The sequence below is a fragment of the Chaetodon trifascialis genome, chromosome 9, assembly GCF_039877785.1.
Source record: "Chaetodon trifascialis isolate fChaTrf1 chromosome 9, fChaTrf1.hap1, whole genome shotgun sequence".
Classification (NCBI taxonomy): Eukaryota; Metazoa; Chordata; class Actinopteri; order Chaetodontiformes; family Chaetodontidae; genus Chaetodon; species Chaetodon trifascialis.
Genome location: NC_092064.1, coordinates 24,679,642 through 24,691,757, shown reverse-complemented (window position 1 = coordinate 24,691,757; position 12,116 = coordinate 24,679,642). Strand labels below are relative to the sequence as shown.

The 12,116-nt window shown below is 42.6% G+C and overlaps 1 protein-coding gene across 1 annotated transcript in view; it reads right to left on the bottom strand.

The window, feature by feature from the left end:
* The window catches only part of frem2b (FRAS1 related extracellular matrix 2b), a 51,504-nt gene that overhangs the window by 2,803 nt on the left and 36,585 nt on the right, over positions 1-12,116 (bottom strand). The window contains exons 7-23 of the mRNA XM_070969624.1: positions 9,723-9,872; positions 8,628-8,837; positions 8,314-8,511; positions 8,047-8,211; positions 7,531-7,713; positions 7,312-7,442; positions 7,023-7,178; positions 6,482-6,785; positions 6,137-6,268; positions 5,602-5,933; positions 3,317-3,509; positions 3,097-3,201; positions 2,681-2,808; positions 2,460-2,594; positions 1,485-1,611; positions 754-941; positions 524-670 (exon numbers count right to left, since the gene is read on the bottom strand). Coding sequence (XP_070825725.1) covers positions 524-670; positions 754-941; positions 1,485-1,611; positions 2,460-2,594; positions 2,681-2,808; positions 3,097-3,201; positions 3,317-3,509; positions 5,602-5,933; positions 6,137-6,268; positions 6,482-6,785; positions 7,023-7,178; positions 7,312-7,442; positions 7,531-7,713; positions 8,047-8,211; positions 8,314-8,511; positions 8,628-8,837; positions 9,723-9,872 — 2,984 coding nt within the window. The remainder of the gene's footprint in view (positions 1-523; positions 671-753; positions 942-1,484; positions 1,612-2,459; positions 2,595-2,680; positions 2,809-3,096; positions 3,202-3,316; positions 3,510-5,601; positions 5,934-6,136; positions 6,269-6,481; positions 6,786-7,022; positions 7,179-7,311; positions 7,443-7,530; positions 7,714-8,046; positions 8,212-8,313; positions 8,512-8,627; positions 8,838-9,722; positions 9,873-12,116) is intronic.

Genomic DNA, 12,116 nt, shown 5'->3' with positions numbered 1-12,116 from the left:
CAGGAAAAATGCTAATTAAACCTGTAGGCATACTGATACTGACTTTTTCTTCTTAACAAGCAAAGAAACACAGACTCACTGACCAGAAGAAGCAGTCTGGACTAATTGAAAGACAGAGGATCTGAGTTATACATGTGGTCCTGTCATCAGAGGCCATATAAAGGCCAGCCCGCACGGTGACGAGACTGCTCACTTGCAAAGAGACAGGACAGTGAGACGTTTTTTCTCTTGGCTTGTTAGGAAGAAAAAGTAAAGTATCCAAGGTAAAACCCATCGTTTAGGTCAATTTCTGTGACTCTTACAGTACAGCATATTTTCATCTTGTCTTGTACACAGCTGGATGCCAGAAGTTCACAGCAGCTGCCTGAGTTTTACAAGCCAGGCTGATTTAACGGCCAAACAAAAACGTAAATTCCAGCACAAAAACTCTGTGGAATGCATCACAGATAGGTGAAATATGAGAATGTGGGCTATTCATGAGTGTGTACTGAATGTGTTTCTTGTACTTGACATTTATACTGACCTGGAAGAGAGCTGAGGAATCCATTTTGAAACCATCTGACCCAGGTTGTCTCACTAGAGCTAAAGCGCCAGGGTCATCCACTGCCAGGAAGGCATTGAAAGCTACATTGCCAAATGAGCGTGCCTGGGTTTCTGGCTGGGCCTTGTCCTGGATTGACAACAAGGAATAATTAGGTTTGAACACACATAAAGCACATGTGACATGATGAGAGATGCATTTTTGTTGCTTACAATTATCTTGAATCTGTAGATGAGTGATTGCGCATCAGCCAGACAGCCAAACTCAAAGTTGCTGGGGTTGTACTTTGGGACATATCCATCAGCTCCAGTACAAAGGAACACTTTCTCTATGTTACATATAAAGGAGTCGCCCAAGTTCTGCACCGGATCCACCATCACTCGTCCGTAAATTGTATCCCCTGAAAGAAGAGAAATACTGTTTGTCACAAGTGCAAAACGCATGTAACCCATCACATCTGTATAAACTTCATGGTTTAATTAAAAGTTGTACTAAAAAAGGTTTTACTATGTCCACTGATACAGTTCTCTCACATGATTTCATTTTGCTCAGACTACAGTATTGAGGACAACATTAAAACCTCAGCTAACACCACTCTCTCAATCTTGCCAACAGCAGCTTTCCACACTCACTTAAACAACAGCTTCAAGAAATTTCAAGATTTTGTCGAGAGCAATAGAAGCTGGGTGCTTGTTTTGAGCAAAGACATGAAAGTGGACAAAATGACAATTTTTCCTTTCATGTTTATCTTGTTTGGTCAGGAAATAATAGAGAATATACTAAATAAATAAAAATATTCATCACACAGGGATTTTCTTTTGATCTGTAGATTCACAGCCATCCATTCAATTTTAATTACTTTTTGAGCCTTTTTTTTTTTTTTTTTACATCCGCCAACTTTTAAGTGCAGCTGGCTGTTAGTGACTGCATATTACTGCCTTACCCTGCGAGAACGCAGTGTCACTCTCCTGTCCAAAGCCCATGGAGCCGTCTGAGAGCCAGAGCATCTGTTTAGAGAGCAAGATCAGCTGCGTGTTCAGACTGAACTCAGCAGCCACGGGGTCGCTGACCTATAAACACACGAGACAAAGCCAAGCAAAGTTAACAGTGGAGACAACAGGTGAACAATCTTTCTCGATCACAGTCAGCACACGATTGCAATTTATGCACAGGACGTAAAGTATGGTCATTTGTCGCCTTGTTAATGTGAATATGGCACATTTGAATGCTCAATAATGTAAATTCACAATCTGGCATGTATACAAGGTCCAAGGTACAAGGTTCATTTATTTATAGTTTTACAATAGAGCTTTATACCGTATAATTAAATATTAGTAATGGTTCCAACACTCTCAATATGAATATTCTGGATCAAACCAAGAGAATACAAATAATATTAAAGGAATAAAGAGAGACATTTAATGACATTTTGATAGGGATTTGTCATTATTTCTGGCATTTCATGAGTGAAATGAATGAATGAATTTGCTTTGCTTTTATCACTCTAGGTGGTCTTCTGATGCTGCTGAAGGGATTAAAAGGAGGACGCTGTAAAGACTTGCAGTTTTATGAGTACTTGGCTAGATGGAGTGAACCAGGAGGGAGTTTCCTCTTAGATTGTTCAAGCGATTAGAGGCAAGAAAATAAATGACAGGAGCCAAGAGGTGTGGTTTACAGGAAGAAATTAATGAGGGACAATTTGTCATCCTCATTTGACTCTCACAAAGATTCATAGACCCATTTCTCAAATGGACAACAGTGGTCCATATTCAAACAAGCAGCTATGAATCCAAATAAAATATGTGATCCAACCATATATGTTGTTAAATTCATAATTTTTATCAGTGTGAAATAATATGTGCTTTAAATGAGATAACAGAGCCTAATGTGTGTTTTGAATATCTTATGGTGAGGTCACCTGCTGAAAGCGGATGTCCACATCGAAGGTAAGAGGCTCTCTGGGGTTGCAGACAGGAGGGATGGTGTACTCCAGGCTGGGAGGGGATGTGCACGGGACCAGCTTCACCGTGTACGTACCGGAGTAGTCACGCACCTGAGAGTTGAAATTATGCCCAGTAAGAATTGGGTGTACAAACAGCAAAACAACTAAACTGCTTCTTGGCAAAAATGTGTACTGACAGCAAAGTCTGAGACAAATGTCCACTGCTGGATGGGCTGGTTGTAGGTTGGCTCATTTCTCACAAGACTGAGGTTAAAGGTCAAACCACGGTGGTCCGGACACATGACCATGGAGGTGAGAGGTGAAGCTGACGGAAAAATACATCAGTCAGATTATATTGTACCAATATAATCAGTATGCACAGTTGCAAGTTAAAAATGTGCCATAAAAAGAGAAATATAGTATAGCTTGAAATTAATTGTCACAGGCACTCCTGCGCTTAACATAGACTCAGTAATCTTATTTATTTATTCATTTATTGTATCTTATTTCAACTTCTTTATGTTAATTTTATGAGATGTTACGAAGCAGCATCATATATCACAACAAATTTAGACTGTTGAACTCTCCATCACTTCTATGTGACATACTGTACCTGGATGTGCAAACACAAACAGGCCTCTGAATCGAGCCTCGGTGCGGAAGTTGACTACTAGCCGTCCCTGGCCATTTATGCGCATGCTGGTCGGGTACAGGGCACCTGCAAATACAGTCACACACTTTAATTTGGCTACTTTACAACACCTCACTTAATGAACATGACATTTCTAAGTCATATTATATTTTAACATTGCAAATTACTGTTCAAGTCCTACCTTGTAGTTCAGCCTCTGGTGGGCTACCAATACCATCCCTCCATAAGATGGCAGTGTCGTACACAAATGTGAGCTTCAGCTCTGACTGTAAGTCAAAGTGCTGCCATCCTCCTGCTCCCACAGGGGAGTGGAAGACATAGGACACATACAGCGGGACTCTCAGGGTCACGTAGGACTGGACCAGATTCAACACCTGCAGTGAAAACCGACACGTTGTGTCAGAGTGAAAGAAAATCATTCTTGACAATGACAAGAGACCGCTGAATAAAGTTTCATGTTCTGTCGCTGTATGATTGAATGTAATCTTTGTAGTGTTCATGGACTCCTCCATGCTGCGTTTACAGACTTCACATCTGTATTTTGTTTGAGTTGTCTGAGAGTTTCCACAGACACGAGAATCAATAAACAATACCAACTAGCTAATTAACTAAATCAATTAAAAATATTTCAATTGCGAATCACACAAATCAAAATGCACTGCTGTTTCCAGTCAATATCAAAATAAGACATGCATCACAGAATGCACTGTGTTTACATGCGTTGTGAATATGGAACTGCTGCAAATTTTCCTTCTCTAAAAGAGCTGTCCTAAAATGGTTGAAGGATTCTAAGTGGTGAAAGTCCTCAGAGGGAGTGCTCTCTGGTATCTGCACTTTCCTCTGACCTGTGAGAGGTACCTGCCTGCACTGGCTCTGTCTTCATGTGGAGACGTGCCTACGCCTCTGGGCGCTGAGAGCTCAGGCAAATGATTTGCAGAATGGCCTTCTGACACAACCTGCTGGGCCTTAATAGATCCCTGTGGTAGTGTTAAGCTGGGCACTAAGCCCTACACATGACATGACACTGGCCCTGGCCTGCACAGAGCTGCCTCTGCTCAGCCTGCCTGCCCACTTAGAGGAGCACTCAGGTCACAGGGTACCTACAAACAAAGGCACTTTCTTTTTCCGTTGATCCTGCCTTTAAGATCCTGAAGCTGAACTTGTGACGCCTCAGTATATGCATCCACTTGCCATCTTTTGCTCTATTCCACAGTAACCATAGCAACAAAATCTACATACAGAGTTGTACAAGAGCTGAATGTATACCATTCCCCCTTGATGGAGAGACAATAGGGACAAGAATAGAGTTTCCATTGTTTGATGTGTGTTCTTCAGGATTTTGAGACAGGCTGAAAATCCTGCATTTCTTCTATACCTTGCAGTTATTTTCTTTTGCAAATTATTGGATTATGCTGGATCAATGTGGTCACAAATCAGTGAAGAAACAAGTGAAGTCATCACACTCACCGTTTATTGCAAAGTATGTGCATTGCCAATTTATGACCTCAAGGTATTACTACTGGCCAAGGTAAAGTTTGTATTACTGGCAGCAGCTTGCTTACCTGTCCAGACATGTTTATTACTAAAGCATTCACATTTAAATCATGTGGCCACAGGCTGCAAAGTTCTACTTGTTGAGAAAGGCTGTTATCACCTGGGTGATGCCTTTTGTTATTAAATATACCCGAAGCCATGCAAAAATGAGAAACTCCCATTAAAGTGACAAACCAATATACTCTCGTATATACCTTCAGAGCCAAAATGCATTTGCGAGTGCTGTAGGGCTTAAATTAATAATTGGGAGTGCAGTGGAGGTTTTCAGTATGATGTGCCCTGTGCACTCTTCCAGCCCTTCTTTATCAACACACTTCCTTAATTAACTACAAGTCAACTAACAGTAGGTTTCCAAAAGTGAATACAAATGTTGAAGGCTGCGAGGCATGAGAGGGCTTTAAGATCTCCTCCTTCCAGTTCCACATATAACAGCTGCTGCTGCTGCAAACAGCACACTGTGCACATAGCATAACAGACGAGAAGAGAGTTTTATGAGGCTGCTGGCTATTGACTTGCCACTTTGACAAGTCAAATAACTGGTCTTACCAGGAGTTGAAGGAAGGAGAGTGTCTGGTTAGTCATTACTACGGAGGTTAACATGGGTCTCCAGACAATAATGGATGACTTCTCTGCAGGCTAGTATTTACTTTAGGATCTTTAAAGGAAAACCAAGTAGGCAAGCAAGGTTTTAATATGCCTGTAAATGATTAATGAGGATTGAAAATCCAGCAGCACTTTTAAATGAAAATGGGCAAGACTTGTTACAGGAGAGAACAGGCCAGTAACTGCTGAGTCCACATTCCTGTCCTCAAGGGGGTCTGCTGCTTTATTCAACTGACTCCATGCACCTCCTGTCTGGAGATGACAAAAGGGGTCAGAGGTGAGCTGAAGCTCAAAGGTGGAGCTCCTTACCTGTCCATCAGTCCCAATGGTGCCTCCACAGTCACTGAGCAGCTCAGACATGTCATAGTAACTGGTGAATTCCCACAAACAAGCCTCCAAGTTGAGGTTTCTGTAATAGCGCAGTGTACTGGATCCCCTGAGGGCAGTGCTGTATTGGTAAGGGGCCGTCTCGCCGATCACTTCTGGATTTTTGGTGGCTTCAGTAAGGAAGCTGTAGCGAGTCTTGGCCTCAGTGTAGTCCAACAAATTGGAGCAGCGATGGTTGCCAACACGGGTACCATCAGGGCTCAGCGTGAGCTCAAAGTTAGACAGGGGCCGGGTGGACACTACAGGCAACATACCTGAGGAAGGAGACACACAAAGTGGTCAGACGGTAGAAGTACAGGAATGTTAGTTAGGAAAAATTAACTGAAGGAGTTTCTTTTTAAAAGAAAGTGGTTGATGAATGACATGTGGAACCAAGATTTCTAAGGCTTCCCAGCTTGAGCTCAAGCAACAACCTGATATTTTAAAAGACGAAAATCATTCCAAACATTAATCTTACCATCAATGTGAGGCATGGTGACAGTTAGCTTGATGAGGTTGGGGTGCTCTGTGTCTTCTATTCCAGTGTAACGTAGCTTGGAGGAGAAGGGCTCGGCCCCCACTGTGCCTTGGACACGAGGCTGGCACATTCCTGAAACCACGCCATGAACAAACAAACATCAAACGTTTTGTTTCCCTGAAAATCCTCCACAGAATGTGGTTTAGTTGTCTGTTAGAGTGAGGACAGCAAGTACTGCAAGTACTGTGGCAGGAGAGCATAATGCAGCCAGCAGCTGCTTATCGTGTTGAACCATTTCCATGAGAGAGACTTAGCACTTCAAGCTGGAGAATGAGCTACACTCACCCTCATCCATGCTGATGGACACTATGGGGCTGCTGAGCTCCAGACCTTCGTCCCCGTTAGAGTTCACGCCCCTTGCGGCACACTGGACCCTAGAGCCAGCCTGGAAGTAGACTGAGTCCAGAGTGATGAGCTTGGAGGAGGTGAAGAAGGTATCAAAGTCAACTTCCCTCATAGGGCTGGTGACACCATCGGGGCTGGTGGGGGCGCTAACGAGCCAGCGATAACGAGTTAGGGTGTTGTTGATGTTCTCGCTTACACAGATGGAGCCTGTTTTATCATAGTCTGGATACTTTGGGTTACAGGCCTGGAAAAGGGAAAATAAATTATGTGTGTGAGTGGAATGCACCCAAAAATCACTGCAGTAGCCAAAGTCATTTCTGTATACTCTGATGAGCCCTCAAGATAGCTGATAATTGAATGTGTATTAAATACTACCTACTTAACACTATTTACCTGTTTACAACTGCACTGACAAAAAGTCTTGCTAAATGATTGATTAGCAGAGTGACTAAAAGTATTACAACTACCACTTGGGACATACAGTGACACAAATGACAGGGTATCCGGCGATGGGGGTAGAGTCCTTGATCCTGTCGATGTCATCATAATGAAACAGAGAAACCACTCTGGGCACCGAGGGGAAGGTCACATCCGCCATGCTGTTGGTCTCCTCGATATAGATTATGGCTTTGCTCATCTGTTGATTGACAAGCAAGAGCAATTATGAGGATGCTGTTGGAGAAATAATTGCTGTTGCCCTCTAATGTGACTGTTTGCCAGGTAGTTTCACACTTGACAGTTAAATTATACTAATTTCGCATAATTTTCACCTTTGTCTCTGCCACCATGTTCTCATCAGGCTTCAAGTGCACAGTGAACGCTTCCCTCATTTCTCTGACACTGTCATACAAAATCTCCACCTCCACATAGTGCTCTGTGTCACCCTCCTTGAACACAATTTCTGGCGAGAAAGGAAAGATTTGACAAACACTTTTCTAGCAAATTTCAACTAAATGCAGTCCTGATAGAAAAAAAGAAAAATGATTTACCCTCAGATATGGGATGGTAGTCCTCCCCAGACGTAGCAGACCCGTCCTTGGTGTGAACTCGGACAACGGACACCTTGGAGGTGTCTCCAACACGCAGCACTGGGATCTTCACCACAGACACTTGACCACTTTCCTTTGGCTCATTCACACTGAATTTGGTCTCTCCAAATCTAATAATTGCCTCTGAGAAAGAACAGCAGGAAGAACAGTTTCAATCAACTAAGCTTGTGAACGGTAACTGTAAAATTACATTATAGCAAATGTGTACAGCATACCCCTGTATGTCATTTATTTACTTTCTGAATTTGTTGCCCTTGTAGTAATATCATAAAAGACAATATGGTAGATCTGGGGAATCCAAGATGAATGGCTGACACACAGACTGAACAAATTGTCACACTTTGTCACAAAGAAATTTTTAAAGATGTTATAATGTTATAAAACTCAGCACATGATGGCAATTGAAAAGACATAATGTAAGGAATAGTGTGTAATAAGAGAAAAAAGCACTCTTACTGTCTGCATCGTCTTTTATCTTGATAAGCGTTTCATTTTGCCTTCCAATAGATGCTCCAAATGGAGAGTCACTCTTGGGGCTTCCCAACACAAGGCGGAGCTCCTCCTCTTCCTCATGTTCTATGTCGTCAACAAGTACCAGCACACAAGGCTTTTCAATCTCTCCTGAAAAACAAGGAAAGAGAGAAGATATTGAGTGACTCCTTGTAATTGATTGTAACAAAAAAAACAATGCAAAGGGGTGTACACTAGGTTTTTCTACACCACCTGGTAGGAAGGTGATGATGGAAGCATCTGTGTTGGGCCTCTCATTGAAGTCCATCATGACCTGGGCTGTCCCCTGCCTGCTGTAACAGCGTACTGTGGACTTGTAGCTGATATCACCACTACGGTATACAGTAGCTGCGATCTGCCCTGAGTTCTCATCGCCCACATACACAGCATCACGGAACTGCACCTTCGGCACTGGAACAATAATAATTAAACCCATAAATCAACATCGGAGATGCAGCATGAACATCACAAATCATGAAGCGTAACCGTATGAATGAATTTTGATCAGAACCAAGACTTTCACTCACAGTCTGAAACAGAGTCGTTGATGAGGATGGTAGCCTTGCTTGGCTCCCCAAGGATCCCATTCATGGGCATCCTCAGCACCAGTTCAAACTTCTCTGGCCCCTCCAGCACCGGCTGCCCCAGGTCATCAAGGATGGTTACACGAAACGTCTGCATGGTGACACCCGGTGCAAAGTCCAGATTCCGGCTGATCCCCACATAATCCACGCCAGCTGCTCCACAACACAATATAGGTCAGGTGTGTTTCAAAGAACAAAGTGCTTATGGAATATAGTAGATATAGCACAAATGGACTACAGTACTTGATCTTATTTCAACAACACTTCTCATGTTACTTCATAATTCATTTGTGAACGTTGGCAGCAAGCAAGATGAAAGGATATACCTCACTTGCTGACAAAATGACGCTTTCTGGCTTGTGGTCGATCGCAATGAGCAGCTGGAATTTGTTGCGTGATTAAAGGAGAGTTGCAAGAAACTAGATATCTCCCTGAGCGCATACAGGTTATCCATTTGCCATTCTTTGAAGATGGTGGGTATTGAGAGCTCACCCTTTGCCCGCAGGCTTCTCTCATGTACGTATGACCCAGTTATGTGTGTAAGTGTAGACTAACATTTCTATAATGCTGCATATGATTAGATACTAGTTATTTTTACAGTTACAATGCAGGCTAGAGCAAAGATATTAAGAATGTATATATGGGGAGAAGACTGCCTGGGGGCAGGAGATAATGTAGGGCTGTAGGGAAGGCTTGTTAGAGGTGTTAGAGTCCAGAGAGCTTACAGATGTGCAGAACCAAACTCTGTCCTCATTCAAACAACCATTATCCTCACACAACTGTGTATATCCAATGCCTACAAGGCAAGGGCCCAACGGAAGAGCATTGATTTCTCTCACTCTAACCTAAAACAATGTTTACATTCCCCAGGTCATCCATCCAACATACCCAGCATTAACATCCCCTTAGACTCTTGAGCTCAGGAAAACAAAAAGTGACGGGGCGATGACTAAAGTCTATTATGTTCTATGGCTTACATTTCTCTAAGGGCTAACCAGCAAAAGCTGTCAGAGAGAGGCGCCACGCAGGTACACATACCCTCAGCTGAGACAGGATCTGTCTTTCTGGAGCGCACTGTGACGGTTCCTCCTTTGGAAAGATCAGTCCCCGTCCTCCACACCTGCACCTCCACGAAGCCATCGCTCTCATCCACGTGGTAGTCTGTGTTGCCAAAGTAGAAGATGGGAGCTGGGAAGAACAAGAGAGGAAGGAGTGAAGGAGATAAGGAAAAGCACACAGGAGGATGTAATCCATAATCATCTTTTAGCTGTTTCACAACAGGATACTTGAATGCTTGTTGTAATTGCAGAGTTGCATCTGTAATAGCTAGCATGCTCTCTAAGATTACCTCTGATTACAGGATAAATTTAGGGAATGTTTCCATCGAAACACCAGCAGGTAGTCAACATTGTAATTGTAGCCGTTAAACAACACTTTCTAACTTCCTGTAATGATGTTTTGGGGGGATTTCTACATGTGCAACAAGTATTAAAAGACAAAAAGCAACATGAAGGCAGAGCTGAGTTCACAGGTTTTGTTGTGAATGAGTGTGATGGTGGATCTGACTTTAATAGTGATGGGTCTGAGAGGTAGACAGGAGGCCTGACAGGAGGTCTGGGGGATATAGAGCTCGATGTGCCAGCCCAGGCCTGCCTAACTGCAATTAGTGTTTCTTTGAGCTGAGATTCCACTGCAGCCAAATTCACCCACTATTAGTCTATTTAACCCTTGCAGGGCGCGTTTTCTCTCAACAATGTACAACATGTCAAGCTGCTTGTGAAACAATGGCTTAAGGGCTTGGACCTCTATGCACGTTCCCTTTGAGTGGCGCAGTCAGCCACTGTCATACTTTAAGGAAGTGCCATCTCAAAGAGACTATTTATGGACTTAAACTGCAGGGAGTAAGTCACAGTCCTTCAAAGCAAATCAGAAATAACCTGAGCAGCCAAAAGCTGGAAACCAATCCAAAGAAGCAATTTTTCCTCACAAAATGTTATGATGACTAATGGGAACAAGTCACTACTGAGCAGTAAAAACTGTGTGCTTTAGAGAGCAACTGTGACCAAATAATGAATAAATTAAGTGAATGGTGATAGCCATGGGCAGAGTTGTGGTTTCCATGACAATGGAAGTCCGCACCTACGAAACAGTGCTTAGTTTTCTCTGATCACACAGTATGAAGCAAAGAGGAGAGCCGGGATGTGCAACTGAGTGATAAATGCATTGAACAAAAACAAATCCATACTGTTGTAACTGTGTGATGATTATGATATCTAATGCAGCCATAATACAAAAGCAGGGAAAAAGAGATTAGCTGTCAGTCAACAGTGCTGCCAGGCACAATTACTGATCAGGGAAAAACTGTTTATTATTTTGCACTATATCATTATTCTTCCAAGTAATCTGAGTCTCAGAAGAAATTGCATATTTTGATTCAGTCTGCTTTGGCACTACAGTAACAGCTCTATAGTGACAAGATAAGACAAGTTCTAAAAGGGAAATAATCTTTTTATGCAAAGCCTTGGGATTTGTGGTTCTCAGAGGAGTCATCTCTGTGGCTGAAATCATATTTCTCCTAAGAGCAAGCAAAGGACAGAAAACTTTTATGCTTTAATCTGTCCTGAGAGCACAGCCAGGACAATGAGTGCTGCATCGAGAGGCTTGCAGCTGCCAGAATTTCTCCCCACAGAGAACCTAAACAAAGATGGTTTTGGCTGCCTGCACTGGGTCCACAACAGGAGGAGTAATCAGATCTACTAGCCTGAGGTTGGCAGCCAGGAACTCGGGCCCTGTTGTACTAGTCCAGTAATCAGATAGGGTTTGTGACGCAGACAAACAGTGTGCTTCAAAGAGCTACGGCCCATTAACTGAAAGGTAAACCACTGGCTCCTGGACTCCATCAGCCCAGCCAGCTGGAGCCTCCTACACCACACAGCACATCTTAAGTTACCTGGATGTAAGTGGAGGTGATCCAGATTTAGATCTTATTATGTAAAATTATGCAAGGTGCATAAAAGTTAATTTATTCAAAAAACAAGAACATGATTAGATTTTAAAATATGTTTATGTAGTACTGTCATTACAATAACCTCAACAATGTAAATCTTAAAGAAATAAGCCATGCAGTTTCCTTCTTAGAAACAAAATATACAAAGCATAAATCAGAAATATGTATCATCATTATGGCGGTCAATTTGTTGTGCAATATGCCTGAAAAACAAAGCCAAAGGGAATATCTTAACTGTTGCATATGCGTGAGCATAAAATAAAATAAAAGGCACAAGGAGAGACACAGGCATCCCTAAGGGGACTGTTACACTCCCACTGACTGCTTGATTTCACTTGAACTTTGCATGACATTCCCACAGCGCTAAGTGGCTTCTCTAACGGTGAGATTCAATTGAGCCCTGGCAAATTCTCCTCTGCCCACTG